Source organism: Peromyscus eremicus, chromosome 1 (genome assembly GCF_949786415.1).
Source record: "Peromyscus eremicus chromosome 1, PerEre_H2_v1, whole genome shotgun sequence".
NCBI classification, from domain to species: domain Eukaryota; kingdom Metazoa; phylum Chordata; class Mammalia; order Rodentia; family Cricetidae; genus Peromyscus; species Peromyscus eremicus.
Window position 1 is genome coordinate 155,801,629 of NC_081416.1, and position 22,426 is coordinate 155,824,054.

General features: G+C 51.4%; 1 protein-coding gene across 1 annotated transcript in view; it reads left to right on the plus strand.

Moving 5' to 3' along the window:
- Positions 1–15,955: 15,955 nt before the first annotated feature.
- Positions 15,956–22,426, plus strand: part of Chst8 (carbohydrate sulfotransferase 8) — a 145,426-nt gene continuing 138,955 nt past the window's right edge. The window contains exons 1-2 of the mRNA XM_059277303.1: positions 15,956–16,145; positions 16,258–16,693. Coding sequence (XP_059133286.1) covers positions 15,956–16,145; positions 16,258–16,693 — 626 coding nt within the window. The remainder of the gene's footprint in view (positions 16,146–16,257; positions 16,694–22,426) is intronic.

Consider the following 22,426-nt stretch of genomic DNA (forward strand, 5'->3'; position numbering starts at 1 on the left):
TGAGAAGATGATTTTAAAATGTGGTTTCACGGAAAAAGATGCAGAACAGAGCATTGTGCTTGTGGTGACGCATGTGGGAACAGGGCCACACCGGACAAAGGAGCAAGTCGTTGCCAAGTGGGGCTAGCCCTCAGACCGCTGGGAGGCTTGGGCCACCAACCGATCCGCCTAGTCTCATTGCCCGCGCCCCACCAGGTCGGTACCACTGCCCAACGCACAGGCCAAGCCTGTGGCATGGAATCACTGCTGCTATTGCCGATCACACTGCTTGCCCTGCTGGGGTAAGAGCATGGAGCCTGGCACTGCTCTCAGGCTGCAAGTGTGATGGTCACACCTGGGGTGCCAGCAGGGCGGCTGGCACCGAGGGCAGGGAGGTGTGGAGCGGTCTCCAGCTCTCGCAGGCCCTGCCAGAGGATCACCCTGATCCTGGGCATCAACAGGGTGTCTGAGATGAGTCTCAGCAATATTCCAGTATTCATGGTGCTTCAGAAACCTTGAACCAGATCAATGACTCCTTGCAATCAGTGTTTTCAAGTAAAGCTGTTTGGGCAAAATAACATACTGTGTGACACCCAGCAGTTTGCAACACCGCCTTAATAAATGAGTGTGCAACAGAGAGATGGGAAAGTGGATCTGCATGTGTGACAAAGAGAGGCAGACCTGGAGTCAGGGCGGTGGTAGTGGCAGTGGGGGTGACAGGTATGGAGACACCGCAGAAATGGACAAAGGAGCACGTTGTTGCAAAACAGGACTGGTCCTCGGGCTGCCGGGGTGCTGGGAGGCTTGGGCCACCACTGGGGCCTGCCTCACCTGGGTACCGCTGGCCCTGCCCACAGCAGAAAGCTGGCCGCTGCCGCTGCTGCTGCTGCCGCCGCCACTGCTGCTGTCCCTTGAGGTGTCTGCCTTGCTGAGGGGAGGAGAGCGTGGCCCCAGGTGCTGCCTTCAGGCTGCAAACACAGTGGTTGTGCCCAGGGTACTGGCAGGGTAGCTAGCGCCAAGGGCAGGGTGGTGTGCAGCAGCCTGGAGCTTGCCTGAGTCTTGCCCTGACTCTGAGCAGCAGCAGGATGCTGGAGATGGAGAGTGGTTCGTTTTCTCGACTGAGTCTCCTAGAGGGACTTCCGTGGTCTGTGCTGCCACCAGAGGCCATGCTGACGCCTGTGATCCATGCTGCTACCAAAGACCACATGGAAGTCCATGATCCCTGCTGCTGCTGCTGCTGCTGCTGCTGCTGCTGCTGCTGCTGCTGCTGCTATTGGCAGGGAAACTTCTGCAGTGGTGTTGATGACTGCAGACTCACAAACGAGCGTGAGAGACGTTGAAGACTTCTGAGACAAACTTTCCCTCCACCTCATCCCCCCAAAAAAGAGACAAGGAAAGGAGAAGGAAAAAGAAAGAAACAGCTCAGGCAGGAAGCCATCTGAGAGTCCTTTAAAACTGGTAAAGATGCTGAAGAGCAGCTCTTCACAGCTTCTAGTGGAGGGGCGGGCAAGGACTCCTTAAGGGCTGGACACTGGGAGTGAGTACCTGGGCAACACAAATTGGATTTGGTAGTTTTTTTGGGAGGGGGGCACAAGGGTGGGAGAGAGGACCTGGGAGGAACGGGAAGTGAGGTGAGCAGTGCTGTGTGTATCTGTGGGAGAAGGTACATGAAAACTATACTTTCCACTTAATTTCGTTGAGACCCTAAGATTGCTCTAAAAGTCAATGCAACGACATTTTTTAAAAAATGCCTAATGTAAGGCTGGGGAGATGGCTCAGGGTTAAGAGCAATGACTGCTCTTCAAGAGGACCTGAGTTTGATTCCCAGTACCCACATAGTGGCTCACAACCCCCTGAACCTGGAGTGTGGCTCCCTCTTCTGGCCTCCACAGGCATTGCATGCATGTGGTGCATAGAACATACATGGAGGCAAAATACCCATCCACATCAAATGATAAAAGTTTAATATAAATAAATAATGTCCAGTGAAGGGCTAGGGAGATGGACCAGCAGTTAAGAGCTTCTGCTCTTCTTTCAGAGAATCTGAGTTTGATTCCCAGCACCCACATCACGCAGCTCACAACCACCTGTCACTCCAACTCTGGGGAAGCTGACCCTCTCTTCTGGCTTCTGTTGGCTCCTGTGAGCCCGCACACACACACACACACACACACACACACACACACACACACACAGAGAGAGAGAGAGAGAGAGAGAGAGAGAGAGAGAGAGAGAGAGAGAGAGAGAGAGAGAGAGAGAGAGAGAGACTGAGAGAGACTGAGAGAGAGAATAATTTTCCATTACAAATGCAAAATTATTAGGTGTTTAAATTCTTTTTTATACCTTGGGCCACTTAGCTTTTTCATTGTGATCAAATGCATGGCAGAAGCAGTGAAGAGGATGGATGGTTTATTTTAGCTCCTGGTTACAAAGGATTCAGTTCACCGTCATCTGGCTTTATCAGTTCTGGGCCCTGTGAGGCTGAACGGATGGCCGGGGAAGCCTGCAAAGGAGTAGTCTGCTCATCTCATGCTTGTCAGGAAGCAGAGAACAAGGAGAGGACTGGAAACCAGGTGTGACTTTCAAAATCATGTCCCTACTCTCCTACCTCCTCCCCAAACTTCCAGAACCAACCCTTACAAAAAACAACAGACAAAACATGAATACTCATGGCAAAGCACAGGCTACATGAGCCTGTGGGAGTCACTTCACATCCCAATCACAACGGACCTGAATTCCTTTTTCTCATCCAAGAATCCTGGAGACAACAGAATCAGCTCACTTCCATTACCCCATCTCACTCATATAGCGGTCGGCATAAAGTATAGATGCTATCTCAAGCAACAGCACCACGGAAAACAGTTAAAATTTTTCCTGTACGCTTTTCTTATTCTCTTAGTCCTTAATTCATAGACAGCTACATTATATCTGTATGGTCAGAGTATACAGCCAGTATATACTATATATATCAATCCTTCCATATCAATCCTCAGGTGTGTGTGTGTGTGTGTGTGTGTGTGTGTGTGTGTGTGTGTGTGTGTCACAATGCACTTGTGGAGGTCAGAGGACAACTTTTGGGAGTCAGTTCTTCCCTTTCACCACGTGGACCCCAGAGATTCAAACTCAGGTCTTGGTAGCAAGTGCCTTTATCTGCTGAGCCATCTTGCTGGTCCCTTAGTCCTCATTTACTCTTAATTCTATAACTATGTATTTAATATTTACCTCCATATGTTGATACTGTTCTAATCATCTTTGGCTCTCTGAAATTCAATTTCTAGTAAATTCCTCAGGAAAGACTCATAGGAACACTTTCCAAAGTCCTTTCTTACATGCTGGTAAGAATTTATTTGTACCCTGTGTTTAGAAATAAGTTTCCCTGGATGTAAGATCCTAGCTCGTGTGTTCTGGTTCCTTGGGCTTCAGGAATATGTTCCTCTACTTTCTCCTGCATAGCACTGCAACAAAACAAATCTCATGAGGGTTTTTCAGCTTCGAAGCCCTCCTTAACTCTTGTACAATTTTTTTTTTGCTTATACTCAAAAGATTTTTTTTCTTTTTCCTGAAAGTTCCATCATTTTGCAAAATTATGCCCTGGTATGGGTTGTTCTGGGCCAGTATTCTCAGGGCTAATGTTATGTGACCTTTCCATGTGTAGTTTCAAACTTATTTTTCTTTGTTTCTGGAAGGCTTTCTTGAAGCACAGCTTTCAGTGTATTTTCTTTGCTGCTTTGGGTTTTTATTTGCTTTCTTCCTGGATTTCTGTTGTCTGCATGTTGAATGCCTTTGACCTCCTTCAAGATCTGTTGCTTTCTCTTTAATCTTTGAGTAGGGTTTGTTTCTTTGATTTTTGCACATTTCCATTTTTCTTTCTTTTTTTTTTAATTTCTTCCAAGGCATTATCTGTATTCATCTTTGTATTCTCCCCCAGTTTCATTTCTGAAAATACTATTTTTTCATGAAAGCCGATTCCTCCCTGAATTTGTGATTCCATTTCTGAGTCCCTCTGATTGTGGAGTTCTGCCGTGTCTTCATATCCTCCATCACTGCCTTAGTTTCTTTGTACTTGTTCTTGACGCATGAGGTCATAGCCCTCTGTTTTGTAGGCATGCTTTTCTCGTGCGTCTTCCCATCGTCTCTGGGGGTATGACTTCACTCTTCATTAGCTCTTCTTCATTAAAATCACCTTGCACGGAAGGAGACCTGAGTCCTTTACTGTTGTTCACTTCTGTAAAGGTGAAATTAATTTTTCTGAACTTTTACAAAGAGGTTGAGTTCAATAGAGCTTTTCTAACTCCACAAAGCACCTGCTTTTTTTTTTTTTTTTTTTTTCTGGCAGTGTTGAAAAAAATATGGCAACCTGTTTTCTGAAATTCCTGGCTCTCATAAAAAATATCTCCCATTACCTGAATCTTCTTTCTCCCTCTCTGTTGTTCCTGTTTGATTTATTTACCCATTTATTGCCATGCTAATGATTGAACTCGGGGGCGAGCACATGCTAGGTATGTGCTGCTGAAGCTACATCGGAAGCCCCTTTATCTAATTTTGATTCCTCATTCGGTGGTTTCTTCTCGTGTCTGCAAAGAAAAACCCAGATAGCTTCACGAGTGTTCATGGGTAGGAATATTCCTGAGTGCTCATGAGTAGGGATGCTCCCTCCTCTTTCCATCTCCCCACTGCGCATGCGCAGTGCTGTACTGAGCAGAACCCTTCTGTGGCTCAGCAGAGCTGCTGGCACAAGCCCGCCATCCCAAGTACTCAGAGGCACAGAGCTTGTCCTGTGTGAGACCTGGGTTCAAATCTTCAGTTCCAACAAACCAGAAACCGGCTAGGCGTGGTGGTATATGCCTTTAATCCCAGCAAAGGCAGGCAGATCTCTGTGAGTTCCAGGCCACCCTGGTCTACAAAGTGAGTCCCAGGACAGCTAGAGCTGTTACACAGAGAAACCATGTCTCAGAAAAACCAAAAACAAAACAAAACAAAAAAACAGAAAGCCACCAGATTTCAGCTACCAGTCTCAGTGTAGGACTCTGTGCTTTTCAGTAAACATTTATTGGCTGTTCCAAGAAGAGATGCCCTACTGACAAGGGTGACAGTCCTTTCCTTCACATGTATCATGTCTTAGGGTCACAGCAGCTGTGATGAAACACCATGACCAAAGCAACTTGGGAGGAAAGAGTTTATTATTTGGATTACTTTTCCACATCACAGTTCATCATCAAAGGAAATCAGGGCAGGAACTCAAGCAGGACAGGAACCTGGAGGCAGGGGTTGATGCAGAGGCCATGGAGGGATGCTGCTTACTGGCTTGCTCCTCATGGCTTGCTCAACTTGCTTTCTTATAGAACCCAGAACCATCAGCCCAGGGATGGCACCACCTACGATGAGCGAGGCCCGCCCCCATTTATAATTAATTAGGAAAATGCTCTGCAGGCTTGCCTACAGCCCAATCTTATGGAGGCATTTCTCAATTAGAGTTCCCTCTTCTCAGATGACCCTAGCCTGTGTCAGCTTGACATAAAATGAGCCAGGACAGTACCACACCGGCTTTGGTAATAATAATTCTTTGAAACAGGGTCTTACTATGCAGCCCCGTCTGGTTTCTGGCTCCTGAGCCTCCTGCCTCAGCCTCCTGCATGCTGGGATGGCGGGTGCACGTCACCATGCCTGGCTGCCCACCAGCTTCGTTCAGGTGCTTCTGTAGTTAGGCTTTGCTGTCTGCTTGGCCTGCCTGCTTTTTGTTAGTGGCACATCCAAATCTACGCCACTAGCTTCGCTGCTGGGTTGTTGTTTTTTTTTAATAACTTGCTTTATTAAAAATCACACCGAAGGAGAACAATACATTGAGTCCTTTATGCCTTACCATGTGTTGGTTATGGCACTGACGCAGACAGTTCTGATGCCTGCCAGTGACCCTGCAGCCAACCCAAGTTCAGCACCAGGGCATCCCACCTGTGGGCACCTGCAGCTCTTCTCTCCTGAGGGCTGCCCTGCCTCCACCAAAGCTTGATGACCTGTCACATGCTTTCTGAGGTCACTCTCAGAGCTTTGCCTCTGGTGTGCTTTTGTGCGGGTTGGATGTATGGGAGACCACAGGCTAAGAGAGACACCGGCTGTGGTCCTATAGCATTGGCCTAGTCCAACTTCCTGCTAATGACTTAAAAACAGGATAATTTGAATGGCCTTTGGTGAGAAATCTTTTTAGTCTACATAAATGACATGATCATCTATCCCTTGTTTACAACTTCCTTATTCTCTTGAGCTCTGGATGACAAATACTTTACCCCAGACCTTGTCTTTCCTAATGCTAGGCTTGTTTTCCAGAATTCAGCAATCTCTTAATTGTCAACTCCTTATTTTATTTTGTTTTGTTTGTTGTCCTTTTCTGAACATGAAGTGAGAATTCTTTGTCTATAGTTGCCAGGATATCCTTAGAGCTTCACAAAATGCACACTGAGTTATCATCTCTCTGACTCGGAATATGAATGAAGACACATCAGGTCAAATGCCACACTGGATCCCTGATCCCAGGGAATGGAATTTAGCCACTATTAATGCAGCACTACCACAGTTCACTTTGCCCTCTAGATAGAAGTCTTGTCTGTCTGTCTGTCTTCCCCCTTAATGGTGGGCTTCTTACTTTGGCATCATGCTCCTATCTCTAGGAGATTGTCAAAGACTTGGCTAGGCAGTCTGTGCCTGGGGACAGATGGCCCAGGCACCTGCACAGGGAGCTGGGAGTCACCACAGAGCCTGTCTCTAGCTTGCACATGGGCCTGGAGGTCATCTCAGTACACCTGTACCCAGAGCTGAGTTGCGTCCATGCCCTGCCCCCTCAATCTTGGGATAGGGTATGAATACAGAGGCAAGCATCAAAAGTGGATTTGCAGGAGCTGAGACACCACTGCTAAGCCCTAGCAGGAAGGGAGCTCCATCTGAGTAAGGACAGGGATGGGAGACAGAGTGTGACGGGCTCCATGCTGGGATCTTGATGGCTACCTTCATGTCACCAGGCTCTTTGCATGGTGTCAAAAGAGGAGATGTGGACTGCCTTGCTTTCCAAAGCGAACTTTAAATACTGCTGACAGCAAACGTCTCCTGCAGGAAAGCAGACAGGAAGGCGACTGTCTCTCTGTTTCCATGGCTACAGACAGGACGCCACTGGGCAATGTTCTGAACTCCGGGCATCTTGGGCTCTGTCTGCAGGATGAAGTTTCCTGAGCTTGGGGAGAAGGCAGCAGCAACATTATAACTGCTTGTCTTAGGTCCAGCACTGGCTGTCTTCTTTTTCAATGGCAGGGATCCATTTTTTTTCAAGGGGTACAGGGTGTCCCTCGGAACACTCCTATACCCAGGAAACTTCAGAAATCGAAAACCACCACCTGCCTGATGACCTTGACATCTTCTTCACACCAGGGGATGGTTTAGTAAAGCTCACAGGGACAGCTGGGAAGGTGACAAGCTCTCAGCTACTTGCTGGGCATAGGATGGAAGGGGTGGATGGTAAGTTTTTGCATCACTCATCGTTGGTGCAAAAAGCCTTGGAGCATTTGAAGGAGCAAACCCATATAAGCTCTCTCCTCACATAGAACCTACAGAGTATGGTGTCAGGTGTCACTCCAAGATCTTTTCCGTGGAGTTGACAGAAGCTGCAGAAGCCCCCGCTTGTGTACCACACTTGGGGCCAATGCTGCTGATATGCTGCCCCTGCAGGCCCACTCAGCCTGGAGGATGGGTCTCTCCCGGTCCTGTCTCCTGGGATGCGTTCTTCCACCAGGCTTTTGTTTTCTGTTGCGGTGGAACGCTTCATACCACCAGGTGTTGTGTGGGCTCCGAGCACAGTGTGAAAATACCACTTGCTCAGACCACGTGGAGCAGGGCTGTACCTGTCACTGTGCTTCCTTCTCGGCTGCGGCCACCCACACTCTTTACGGCACAAGTTGCCTTGTGCTTAAAGGATCTGAACAAACCTGGAGACCAACCAACCCGCTGCATTGGGGAGAATGTCATCTTCAGGCAGGCAGAAGTCATTGCTGAGTTTCACGGTGGCTCTGATCTCTGGATCTGAGGGTGCAGGGTCCGAAGCGCCTCCAAGATGGGACCCTTCTTGCCTGACCTCGACATTGCCTCATGTCCTCTATCTCTACAGAATAGTTCTAAGCCTATTCCATTATTCCCCTTCTTACCACTGAGGCAGGGATGTCTCACTGTGCACATCTTTACCCAAAGGCATGTCCCTGCTGGCATCTGATAAATGTTTCTAGAATTTTCCACTGGAAATATTTTTATTCGGTTCAAAGCCATCTTTTCTTCTCAAAAATCTCCAAGGCTGATGCTTAATACTAAGCATTAAATTTAGACCAGCATTCAAGTTTGCATTGAAAAAAATTGCTTTCAGCTGTCTTGGGAACTTAGAAACTACCTAAGCCCCACTCTTTTTTCTGACTCACAATGGAGAGGTCCTTGAGAAATGGGAAGAGGTGTGTCTGTGTGCATTTGAGACAAGGTCTCTGTATGTAGCCTTGAATTCACATCCTTCCTGCTTCTGCCTCCTGAGTGCCAGGATTACAGGCCTACACCATTGTGCCTGGAGACTGTAGGGGTTTTGAAAACGTTGTCTGGGCTGATGTTACTGGGGATGGGATCCTGTCCTAAGAGGCCCCACTGCCCCTCTCAGACCCCACAGAAAGTCTGGGCAAAGCTGAACCCTTTACAACTTTTCCTGCATCAAAGGCTTCTGAGTCCAGCCAATCCTGGCGAAGCCAGAAGGAGCTGCAGAGAATTAACAAGCTCTCCAAATTAGAGAGCATTTAAAACCAAGTGCCACCTACTTATGTTATACAGCTATGAGCTCGCTGGGATACTCACCTCAGTTAGTGATCAACCACATATATCCAGGAAAGAGGGACAGCCAAACCAGCCTGCATGAATAGAGAAAACTATTTGTGCCGAGCTCCTTTATAGCCAGATGCAGGCATAAACCCCATCAAGAGGTGTCAAAACCCATTGCCTAGACCAGGCAAGGGAGGCATCCTTCTGTAAGCCGGTTCCCACGGTCTTTGATTGACAGTAAAAGAAGTAAACTTGAGCCCAGCCCTGCATGACATAAACAGTGAATTAGTGTGGTCCAAATCAAACAGCATTTGCTGAAGGTGACAGATCGGCATTCTCAAATTTCAAACTCTTTATCTCAGAGTAAAAGGAACGGAAGGTAGGAAATATTTAGATTGAGGGCATGTTGGACCCCCTCCTCCCCGCTTCCTGGAACTGTCCCCTCTTCCTGCCATGGATAGAAGGGATCTCAGCCCAGGCCTGGAATTTGAAGGGTGGCCAGGTTCAGACATCCCAGTGACCGTATTTGTTTGTTTAATTTGCTTACTTACGTGTGTGTGCACTCACTCATGTATGCCGCACATGCAGAGAAGAGATGGCAGCCTTCACGATGGACTTCTCTCTTCCCACTGTGGGGTCCGGGCATGATGCTTGCACAGCATGTGCTTCTGCCACCTGAGCCATCTCGCCAGCCCCTGTGGTGGTTTTTTTAAGGTAAGCGGCATCAAGCCAGGCATAGTGGCATGCACCTATAATCCCAGCACTTGGGAGGCCGGGGCAGGAAGACTGCAGGTTCAAAGCTAACCTAGGCCACATAGTAGGACTTCACTTTTTTGTTGTTTTGATTGCATCAAAACAAATTTGAACTTGGCAAGACCTCAACAAAGGAGCCCAGTTTAAATGGAGAGGCTAGATGTGGGCTGGGGCCTAGATCCTTCTTGGGCTAAAGGGTCAACAAGCCTCCTTTGTATGCTGGTCCACTTTAGGTTGAGGGAGAAGGGGCCAAGGCCATGGTGGCAGTGGTCTACCGTGTCTAAGGAGGCATCCTTTTCTAACAACCCAAAGGGCTGCCCCTCAGCGTATTTGATCGTTTTGCCTTCCTTCAGGCTCCCAGAAACCTGCTCTGCAAAGGAAGTTACACCCCCAAAGAATGACAGAAACATTTCAGAAATCAGAACAGGTGTATGGGTTGCTGTGGTTTGAATGTAAAATGCTCCCCCACAGGTTCCTATGTTTGAGCACTCAGTCCCCAGGACCAAGGTCCTCAAGGTGGTGGGTCCTTTGGGCCTGTAGCCTAGCTAGCAGAAATGGGTTCTGCAGGCGGGCCTCGAAGGCAGTGTCTGCTTCTAGGTCCAGCCTGAGCCCTCTGCTTCCTGATCATCCACCCTGAGCTCTCTGCTTCCTGATCCACCCACACACAAAGGGCTCCCACCCACGTCCTGCTGTAGTGGATCGGGCTGCCCCAACAGCCATGTCTCCACCACGGTGACGTCAGGTATCTGGTTAAAAAATTAAGTAACTAACACATGGGGATGCTCCCCAAACATGGATGCTAATGCAGGGGACTCAGCGGCGTGCTGACACTAGGAAATCCCAGGCAATGCAACAAGGAAGGACACAACACATTCTCCAACTCCTTGTATACCCAAAGGGTGACAGAAAAGGGGGCATATCACGGGAAATGGTGGGAAACGACCTGGGAGAACTACTCACTCAATAAGGTGGCTAAGAGAATTTGTTCTGAGTTTTCTTCCCAGCCAAGGTGCTTTCAAGACTCAAGGGGCTACAGCTCAGGCCTGAAACAGGGGCCAAGAGCCTGGGCCCCATCTCACTCTCATTACCAGGGAGGACAAGGCTTTCGAAGGAAAGGTCATGTGTCCATGCTCACACCTCAGCTGGGGCAACTGGGAAGGCAGCCATGTTCTCCTGGAAGAGCCACCTGGCTGGTTACCCTGATCAACAGCATGTCATTGGCCCATCTGTCCATCGAATTGACTTTGGGGGAACATGCAAGTCATCAGAGGCCACCACAGGGCCACCTGCTTGAGGTAGAGATCGATCATGCCCTGAGGCATTTGGCCTTGGTGGCTTAAGGCAGACCAGCAAGAGCACATAATGCCAGGTATTCTAGTGTCCAGTATACACTCACATCCTTTGTGCCACAGGGCAGTGTCTTTTGCCTCCCCCCACCTTTGAAAACAGGAAACAGCATCTGAAGGACTGGAAGACTTTGGAGACCACCTGGCTCACACTGGCACCAGGACAGCCACAACAACATTCTGGTTGGTTCCCATTTTTCTCCTCTTTCTTCCATGGACCACCAAGAGCAACCCAATCCTTTCTGCAGAACTGTGCTCTGATTTCTGTTCTCTGATTTATTGTTATTACTTGATTTTTAATACAAGACCTTATTTAGTAGCCCAGGCTGGCCCAGAACTGGATACATAGTCTGGGATGGCCTGGAACTTGCAACCTCCTAAGGGCTGGGATGATATGCCAGTATCACCATCTTAGTTAGGGTTTCCATTGCTGTGAAGAGACACCATGACCACAGAAACTCTTATAAAGGAAAACATTTAATTGGGCAGCTTACAGTTCAGAGGTTTAGTCCATTATCGTCATGATGGAACATGGTGGCATGCAAGCAGTCATGGTGCTGGATCTGAGAGTGCTACATCTTGATAGGTAGGCAACAGGAAGTGAACTGTCTCACTGGGTGCAGCTTGAGCATAGGAAACCTCAAAGCCCACCCCCACAGTGACACACTTCCTCCAACAAGGCCACACCTTTTCCAAAAAGGCCACACCTCCTAATAGTGTCATTCCCTTTGAGCTTATGGGGGCCAATTATATCAAACTACCACAGCCACCAACCTCAACAGATAGCTTTGCGACAATTAATTTTAATAAGGACAATTATTATTATTTGCTGTGCTGGAGATCTAACCCAGGGCCTTGTGCACGCCATGCAAGTGCTCTAGACTCATGCCACACACCCAGCTCCCCACTGATGTATTCTAGAAGCACTCATCTGTTGAGCCAGACCTTCCTCTCACTGGGGGATTCTAGGCAGTGGTTCTACCACTGAGCCACACCATCCCAGCTATTCACTAGGGGATTCTAGGCAGGCCTCTACCACTGAGCCACATCCCAGCCCCTCACTGGGGGATTCTAGGCAGGGGTTCTACCACTGAGCCACATCCCAGCCCCTCACTGGGGGATTCTAGGCAGGGGCTCTACCGCTGAGCCACACCCCAGCCCCTCACTGGGGGATTCTAGGCAGGGGCTCTACCACTGAGCCACGCCCCCAGCTCCTCACTGGGGGATTCTAGGCAGGGGCTCTACCACTGAGCCACACCCCAGCCCCTCACTGGGGGATTCTAGGCAGGGGCTCTACCACTGAGCCACACCCCAGCCCCTCACTGGGGGATTCTAGGCAGGGGCTCTACCACTGAGCCACACCCCAGCCCCTCACTGGGGGATTCTAGGCAGGGGCTCTACCGCTGAGCCACACCCCAGCCCCTCACTGGGGGATTCTAGGCAGGGGCTTTACCGCTGAGCCACACCCCAGCCCCTCACTGGGGGATTCTAGTCAGGGGCTCTACCTCTGAGCCACACCCCAGCCCCTCACTGGGGGATTCTAGGCAGGGGCTCTACCACTGAGCCACGCCCCCAGCCCCTCACTGGGGGATTCTAGGCAGGGGCTCTACCACTGAGCCACACCCCAGCCCCTCACTGGGGGATTCTAGGCAGGGGCTCTACCACTGAGCCATGCCCCAGCCCTTGCCCTGGATCTTCTCATTGTTTTTGGACTCAACACTCAGTTTCCCCTGAGTTTCCAAACACAGTGAGAATCATCAGTCTTGGCCACTTAGCCATGTTACCTTCAGTTCTAAGCAGAGGACAGGAGTCTCCAATGGCAGACAAGGTAGCTATGGGGGAAAAAAGATGTCAACCCAGAACTGGAGCAAGGGGTTTGCCTGTAATCTGTAACTAAAACCTCTCCCCCTCTTCCCTCTCTGTTGAGAGGCATCTGGACCTCCTCCGCAGCTCCAGGGATCTTAGGCTGTGAACTCACCAGGCCATCCAATGAAAGTGGCTTTTACCTTAGTTGGGATGCAAAGAGATGTGTTTGCCACAAATCTTCTGGTGGAGACACACATATCAGAACCCGCAAGCACGCAGAGGGCTTCATGCCTGGGCTTTGCAGCGCGTCTCCACCTCCCTTGCTGCAGAGGCTGAGCCTGACTTTCAAAAAAAGGGCACTGCAGCCCTTACCAAATCTCGGGAGGAAAACTCACTGCTGGTTCCTTCCAGGGGCCCTGGCCTCCTTCAGGGATTCCTCTCAAGGGAAGAAAAAACACAAAAATGTGCAGAGTGTCAAAGGCACGCAGCGTTGTTGATTCCTCTCGGTGTCTGCCTGAATATTAGATGCAAATAAGTGCTAATAAGTACAGTTGGAAAAGCTAATGGAAAAACCGCCCTTCCCAGGAGGATTGCTGTACACAGGGCAGCCACAATGGCCCGACTAGCTGTGCTCACCGGTCACAGGCAAGCCTGCATGGACCGGCTCTAGGGAAATAAAGCCTGTGAAACCTTGTCCTATGAAGGCAGTTACTATTCAAAGGCTCCTCCCGCTTTGCGGCTAGGCTGGGGATGGAAGCTCCCATCATCTCCTTACTGGCCAATGTGTGCAAACACCTGCACGAGGGTAGGTGTGTGTGGGCATGTGTGTGTATTTACCCTCCAAAGGGTGCACACCACTGAAGAGGTTCTGAGACTAAATTCCTGGGTTAGTTCAGGCCCAATTGCAGATGTGGAGCTCACTGCAGTCGAGCTGTGGCAGGGACTCTGGGTGGGGTGACAGGCTGGAGGTGGAGGGGCTGTAAAGCCCCGGGGATTGCAGCCGAGGCTGGTTGGAAGGTAGGTGGCTTTCTGCCCAGTCCCCTCTGTTGTTTTCATTTCAGCTCTGACAGTGTTTGGATATAGGCTGATGTTTAGACCATTCTTCCTGACTTGTGAGTCCTGCCCCTCACATCCACCTCTCTCAATCTGAACTTGACTGAGGGGACACATATTTGCCTTCTCCTTCCCTCAAGTAACCGCTGCAGCCAGAGGAGCAGTATAGGTCACAGCACAGCCCCGAGCTTCAGACCATCTTGAGCTCCAAAGAGGGTACTCTGGCATGCTGTGGGATAATGCTTTTGTACACTGGGTTAATAAAACGCTAATTGGCCAGTAGCCAGGCAGGAAATATAGGCGAGATAAGCAGACAAGGAGAATTCTGGGAAGAGGAAGGCTGAGTCGGTAGACGCTAGCCCGCCATCTAGGGAGCAGTATGTAATGGCAAACAGGTAAAGCCACGGAACATGTGGCAACATATAGATGAACAGAAATGGGCTGAGTTTAAGTGTAAGAGCTAGTCAGTAGTAAGCCTAAGCTAATGGCCAAACAGTTTTAATTAATATAAGCTTCTGTGTGTTTACTTGGGTCTGAGTGGCTGCAGACTGGGCAGGATACAGGAAAACTTCCAGCTACACTGGTATGAACCCATTCCACTTGGAAAATGGCACACCTGGGCTCAATCCTGACTCCACCACCATCCAGGTTTGCTGACACTAACAACTTGGTGGCATCCTGAGCTCTGTTTCCTCATATGAAAGGTAAGAATAATAGAACATACTAAATTGTTGCAAAAATAAAAGAGATAAAGGGAAGCTGGGTGTGGCGTTATGTAGATGGATTTTTCTTTGGGCTGCTAGCTCACAAATAATGACACAGAGAATTATTATTAATTATGAAAGCTTGGTCTATAGCGTAGGCTTGTTCCCAACTAGCCCTTGTAACTTAAATTAACCCATTTCTATTAATCTACATTTTACCATGTGTCTTTTTACCTCTCTTTCATTCTGTATGTCAACCTCCTGCCATGTCTCATTGGGGTTTCTCTGCCTCTTGAGTATCTATCTTCTGCCTTTCTCTGCCCGGAAGTCCCGCCTATACCTCCTGCCTAGCTATTGGTGGCTCAGCTCTTTATTAAACCAATCAGAAGGTGCCTTGGCAAAGACACATCTTCACAGTGTAATCAAATATTCCTCAACAATGGTACATGCCGGAAAAGCCAGCACTTGGAGGTTGAGAAATGAAGAGCATGGTGTTCACGGTCAGCTTGGACTACACGGCAAGTCTGAGGCTAGCCTGGGCTATAGCCAGATAACCTATCTCAAAACAGAAACAAAACAAAAACGATGGAAGGAAAGTCATCATATGCTTATCTGTCGTCTCACCTGCCCTGGTGGCGATCCTTGGATAATCTGAGCTTAACTGAGGCCATTGAAGAGGCCCCAAGACCACTCACGCCTTCCAAGAGCTCTAGTGTTAGGGGCTCCCTGGCAGTGCTCAGGAGTGGCTCGGTTCATTACCATGGCCGCCACACCCTTATCTGGTGACTCAAAGACCACAGGTCCATTTCAGGCCCTAATTTCATCACCCATCTGCACCAGCTGGATGGAGTTAGGCCGACCAACCAAACAGTAGATCATCTCAGGGAGGGGACCTCTATTCTGTTTTACTGGAAGCTTCTATGCGTTTTGTCTCGTTTTTCAATTTCATTCTGTGTGTGCCTTCAAGACCAGGCAGTGACTGACTTGCACAGCTTAGAATGGTCGGTCTGGGTGCACAGCTACTTTCCTTCTAGCGCCTGACTGCCCCCTGCAGGTCGGGGCTCCTCTTCTGGAGGTGAGGGTGGGGGGAGCAAGGATTTGAATCCACAGCCCTGGAAATGAGACCCCGTTCCATCCTGTGCTGTGTGGCTGTGGACCGGTGACTTTCCCACTCTTATTCTGGGTGTGGATGGAGATGGCTTGCTTGCTTCAGCTTTTAGGCTGGTGCCAGGCAGACCCTTAAGAATGAAGTTCACAAACGAGAATCCGGGTCATTGAGTACTTGTGGTAAACTACAGACCCCGAAATTTGAGGGTGAGTGCCAAGAAGAGACAAGGCCTTGATTGAATTCCACGAGGACTGAAGTCTGGGAACCTACCTAAATCTTCTGTGCGTCAATCCCTTTGCAAGACCTGCGCCCCGCAGTGTTGGGGCTGGAGCAAGCGACCCTGCCTGCTGGCGCCTTTTCTTTTTCCCCAGGTCAGCATGGGGTTACTCGGTGCCACCGCCGGGGCAGTGGCAGCTAAGAAGCTGCGGAGTGGAGCCAAGCGGCAGACCAGAGTCCCGCACTGGGGATCCCCGAGCCTGGCGCAGCCGGCGCGAAACCCGCCCCACCCCCCACCCCCCGCGGCCGCACGACCGCGCCCAGCGGCATCTCCATCGGAGCGCGCGGCCAGTGGGGCCGCGGGAGCCGCAGAGCGCGCGTGGGTGTGGTGCCCATGAGCTCCCGGGAGGGCTGAGCGATCAGGGAAGAGATTTCCCCCTTCTTTGCCCCTCCACCCCCGTAGCCGCTTTCCACCGTGGGGCGGGGCCCGGACTGGGGGCGGGGCGCCGGGCGGGCGCGGCGCTATTTCCAGCCTCGCCGGAGGCTTCGCTCGCACTTCGCTGGGAGCCTTCCCGGCGCTGGCGCTGGACCCGGATCCGGTGGTACCGCGGGGAGGAGACAGGACCGGGCGGTGGCGGCGGAGACAGGGGACGCAACCAGTGCCTGGGACCCAATAGGAGCACGCCGCTGCAACCTCTCCCGCGTTCTCCAGCCGCCGACTCCACGCCAATCGCCCACTCCCGGCACCTAGGACTACACGGAGAAAGAGACGCAGCCCGGCCCGAGCTGGAGCGGAGATCCTACTTGCTTCCCAAGCTCCCGGGAAGAGGATTCTCCTGCCGCCAAGAACCGCGCCGGACCGGAGGAACCCGTGGCCTGGAGAGCGCCGGCCGCTCCAGGTGAGTGCCTGAGCCCCAAATCATCCTATCCCCTCCCTGTGCCGGATGCTCACCCGAAGGGATGCCCCCGGGAACCCTTGAGTGAACCCGGGACCGCTCTGAGCGCAAACCTCGCCGCTCGACATGGATCGGAGTCCCAAGCTGCAGGTGCTGATGGGGCGTGTGGTGCTTGGGTCTGGCGGTACTTTGGGGACCGGCCCCCATGAGCGGGAACTTTAATTAGACTTTCGATCCTTGGTTTTCTCCGCGCCTGGGAACTGCCTCTTTCTCTCTCCTAAGGCTCTCCCGGAGGAACCTTTGCTCCTCCTCCTAGACCTGGATGCTGGGTGCGTGGAGGCAGCTTTGGGAGCTGAGCGGCGAGCGCGCCCAGGGCTAGGCTGGAGCGTCCAGGGCGCCGAGGCTTTGGCGTGCGCTTGGAACTGGGACTTAGGGGTCAGTTAGAGCCAGCAGGGCGAAAGGGGAAGTTATTGGCGACCTTGGCTTCCTACCGGGAGGCGTAAGGTATCTGTGCGCTCCATCGCGCGCATCTCCTCCCCGCAACTCTCTAGGGCCCCGGCCTGTTTTGTGCTCCTGGCGAGTGTGCGTGCGTCAGTGATCGCAGGGAGGTGTGTGCTTGCGTGTGTCCCAGAGTGCGGGAGTTGGAGCCTCCGGCGGCTGGGGGTAGAGGGCGGTGAGATGATCCTTTTTGCGGCGGGACCGAGCCCAGCTCTAGCGGCGGCTGCAACTCCAGCTCCTGAGTGTTAGGGCTGCTTTGGCTTCGCGGAAGGCCGGCCTGGCTAGGCGAAGGTGCGTTCCCGGGTTTGGGCAGGGCCAGAGGTGGCGCTTGGGCATGAAGTGACCTCTCTTTATTTCCCGCGCAGGACTCCAAACCCTAACTTCAGTTGTACATCTTGTCTCTAGGCCCCGCGGCCCTCACCTGGAGCTAGAACAGTCGGGGTGGAGTGGGGTGCGGGGGGGGGGGGGGAGACTGTGTCCGGGGTTGCAGGCATACAGGTCGGATCTTGGAACACTCTGTCCTGCAGGCATTTCGGCATTACCCGTGTCTCTGAGTCTCTGAGCCGCCTCCCAGCAGGACCCTAAGCTTGATTGACTCTAAAGGGAACAGGCTTCTGAAGCTCTCTGTTTCTATGGATGTAGCCTGGCAGCAGGCCGCAAGGGAGACTCAGTTGGGGCAAGGGCAGCTCTAGGTGGTAGGGGTGAGTAAAAGGAGTAAAGGCAGATGAACTCTTTCCCCACCTTCCTCCAGGACCCCAGGCATGAGCTTCCTCCACCAAGTCCACTTTTTTGAGGGTTCGCCTTTACCTTTGACTGGTGGGTAGGGGGCCTTGTCTTAAGACACAAAGAACTCTTTTAAAAAATTTCCTACCCCCAGTGTCTCCTGAGCCTGTCAGTCCCCTAAAAGCACTGTTGGAAAGATGAGGGAGGGGCGGTGGTTCTCGTGGAAGACTCTCTTTCTTTTCTTTTTGAGGCAGGGTCTCACTGTCCAGCCCAAACTAGCTTGGAACTCATGACCTCAACCTGCTGAGTGCAGGAATTACAGGTGCGCACCATCATGCCTTACAGGAGCGCACCATCATGCCTTACAGGACATTCTCTTTTTAATCCAGCCACTTCACCACCTACAGGCAGATGGGGTGCTGGACCTCGTGAGGAGAGTGGAAACATGTTCTGGAGGCTTCGGCAGATTGGCCTCTGTAAAGTGACACACAGAGAGGTGCTGTTCAGACCCTGAAAAGACAGTCAAAATGGGGTGATCAATAATCCAATAGCATGTGAACACAGAAAACCTCAAAGCCTGACCCCATCCCATCATTTGGCGGAGTCACCATGGGACACATGAATGGTCAACTTATTTATTCTTTTACCCGGAATCCGACTTGGTGGGAGTGAATTATGTTTCCCTAGTATTGATTTTTGTTTTTCTTGTTTTTTTTAAAGACCCCAAATTTAAAAAGTCAAGGCTTTCTCAAAGCAAGGTCAAGGATTAATTATTTATAGAGAGACATCAATCAGCCGGAGAGGGGGGTGTGCTCATTTATAAATTCCCTGAGTGGGCAAAATGAAATCTATTTTCCTCTGGCTCCAGCCGGGAGAGGAGAGCCGGCTTGTTTGACGGAGGACACTTTGTAACTCAGCCTGCTGTTGGAGATGCCTTTTCCATCTCGAAGCTGGAATATCACTTGGGAAATTTTATGCATATTTGCTGTGTTTCCGTAATGAACATTTACTGATTAGGGAGTATCAAGGGAATTTGATTTTTTAAACATTTATTCAAATCTCTGTTTATGTAAGCTAATAAGTCTGAGAAAGTTCAGTTAACACCCGCCCCCCCCCCCTTTGCTTGTTGGGTAAGTATGCTTGGCAGACACATCTCAGAATTTGCCTTCCATTCACTTCCAACAGGGAAAGTCAGATTTCTCTGATTGGAAATACGGTGTTGGCTGCTTCCCTGTACTTTACTCTGAGTTGGTGCCAGACGCTGCTTTTTGTGGTTTTGCTGATGGAGGAGAGGTCGGCGCTCAGAGCTGTGATTGCTGTTTTGCTGGTGTAGGGGGTCTGAGAAAGCTGCCGTAGCCACTGGGAGTGCTGATGGGGGCAGACAGGGAAGGTGTGGTCACTAGCTCACTTGCCTGCCTCTTGGCTACACTGACCTGGAGTCTGACACCCGTTTTAGCGCCCACACATCCCCACCACTCCGATTTGCCCGTGCGTGGCAGCTACAACAGTCTATAAACAACTGCCCGGCCCCGTGTTAATCAGCAGGTAATGAGTCTTCTAAGAGGAGCATTATATAATGCTGGCCCGAGGAGGTCAAGACGGCGCTGCAGAGGGACAGCCAAAAATAAAGTAGACGAGTAAAGATGCTCGGCCTGTGTGCGTAGGTAGCATCGGCATCAGGACGTCGGCTGGAGGCGGGCAGCCTTCGTGTGACGCTGTGGCGCCCAGAGGCTCCTGGGCGCTTTGTCCTTGCAGTCCATTTCTAGATTTGTCTGGCTTCAGGGCAGCCTGTGTCTTTTCCCTCCCAAGAAAAAGCTGCCCCGGAATAGAGGTGACTCACTGGTAACCTGGGGACAGCTTCCTGAGGAGGCAGAGGATAGGACGGACATCGGCTTACTTACTTACTGGCTGTGGCAGAGGATGTGAATTTCACATTACAATTGTAAGAAGCTGTGACTTCTACCCTCTGCAAAACTACCTGTCATTTGTGCTCTGATGCTGCAGACGGACTCGGTGGGACTTGATGGTGGGTGGTTAGGAATTCAGAGGAACAGTTAATGCTGTCAGGAAACCAGGGAAGGCTGTGTCCTGGGGGACAGCAGCCAGAAGCAGCCCTGGCCCTGCCCTCACAGAGTACCTGGATCTAGGCCCGGGGCTGGGGGTATCAGACATAGCTGCCTCCCCAGGCAGGCAGGTCGTTTCCTTACAGCACTGGACCCGTGTGTGCTAGCGAGTGCTCTGTCACAGCTGTGACCCCCACAGGAATAGTCAGGTTGTTATGAGCCCTACGAGAGAGTGAGCTGACTTAGACTGAGGGCCTGCGGGTGGGAGGACTGAGGAAAGGAGTGACTGCTGTGTTCCAGGCAAAAGGGATGGGGGTGGGAGAGGAGTTGGGGGAAGACCCGGCATGGGCCTGCACAGTGGTCCCTGCTGAAGGAATGTATGAGAAGGTTCTGATCACTAGCTATGAGAAGACCTCTGTGTGCCGCTGACAGATGAAGGAGAGGGCCAGAGGTGGCTGGAGACCCGACAGCGTGGCGCCTTGAGACCGAGTGCACTTGGATTTTATTCAGCTAACTGCTGTGGGGTAGGGAGGCCTGTGGGAAGGGAGAGGCCATGACCCTGGAGATACAGAACCTCGGTTCCAAAGGAATTGGTTTGGGAGGGGACATGGTGAGGTGGTTGAGATGAGGCTTGTGGGACCCTGGTGAGAAGTCTTGGTTCCTGAGACAGAGATGGCCCTGGGGTCCTGAGCTCCTGTCCACTCCGGGGGCCCGGTGGCTGGCTGTGCAGCCAGGTCTCTGCAGTACTTTCCCAGCCCGGCTCCCTCCTACCACCGTACTTGTCTGTTCGGTTATCGGCTGCTGTGAGAAAACACCAAGACGAAAAGCGCCTTGGAGAGGAAAGGGTTGAATTCGTCTTGCGTTTCACCTCACAGTCCGTTATGGAGAGAAGTCAGGACAGGATCTCAAGCAGGGATCTGGAGGCAGGGACTGAAGCAAAGACCGTGAAGACCCCTGCTCACTGACTCACCCCCTCGGCTCAAGGTCAGCTGCGTTTCTTATATCTCCTAGGACCATCTGCACAGGGTGGCCCCACCCACGGCGGGCCAGACTCTTCCTCATCAATCATTCATCACGAAAAGGGCCTTGAAAGAGAGGCGGCTCAGTGGTTAAGAGCACTGACTCATGTTCCAGAGGACCTAGGTTCAATTCCCAGGTCATCCAGTGTTTGATCACACCAAGATAAAACAATAAAAATAAATAAATAGAAGGAAGACGAAAATGCCCTTGAAGACATGCCCACAGGCTAATCTGATGGAGGCATCCTCTCAATGAAGGTTCCTTCTTCCTATATGACTCCAGCTGTGCCAAGTTGACAAACAAAACAAAACTAGCCAGAGCACTTTGACTTCCTCTCTGTGGTCATTAAAAAACAAAACAAAACAAAACAAAACAAAACAAAACAAAACAAAACAGCACATAGTAGGCACGTAGTGAGTGACAGCCTGGGAGCCCTCCCTCGGATGAGGGCCAGGCAGAACACTGCTTTATTTTCTGTAACTGCCACCACCTCTCTGCTGAACTAGCCTTACTCGGGACACGCCTGCCCCCAGGGGAGTGGAGCAAGGCTTCAGCCACCTGCCCGCTCTGTCCTGTGTGCTGGCCACTTGCAGGCCTCGGATGCCCGCTTCTTCTGGAGTTGGTCGCCGGCTGCCCCCCCCCCCATGCCCACTTAGCTTCCGGGTCCTCCAGTGGTTTCTTCACCTGCCCTGTAGTTGATCTAACCCTCTTCCCTCCCCACCCCCCCATCACGCTGTACCTGCTTCCATCCCTTTGAGAGGCTCTGCCCCAGGCTGAGAGCTCCCCCACTCCCTCTGAAGTCTCAATCTTCTCAGGCCATCTGCAGCTCAGGGACCCGGCTTCTCCACGGACAGCGTTCCTGTCCCCCAGACTTCCATCACCCTCTTCCAGAGCTGGGGTGGGGGAAAGCAGGCCTGTGAGTCACTTACTTCCTGGTGTGCCCATGCTGCTGGCTGCAGGCCTGGTTGCCGAGCTGCAGGCAACAGCCCAGGTCACTGTCACCTTGTCCTCACTCTGTCTGGGCCAGAGCCAGCTGCTTCCAAGCTGGGCCAGCCTTGGGGATGAGAGCGATGACAGGCAAGGAGAGGTTCTAGGCGGTACAGTTTCGTGCTTTGTAGCCCCTGGCCTAGCTGAGGCTCTTTGCAGGAGAGCTCACTGTTCTCCCCCACTCTCTCTGGTAGTGAGTCCCCTGTGGCTGTCTGCAGCTTGCTCAAGGCTTTCTGTTGAGGCTGGCCTGGCCCTCTTGTGCTGTGACTGCTAGCCGTCTGTAGACCACTGGGCATGCCCAGATACCCATCAGTGGGGAGGTGACAGAGCAGGGCCCCTTTGCCAGAATTCTATACCCTAGGCTCAGATTGACTCATGCTCAACAGACAAGTCATACCCATCTTCGAAGCCGTCTCTTTTGGGGGGCTGACTCATCTGTCTGGAC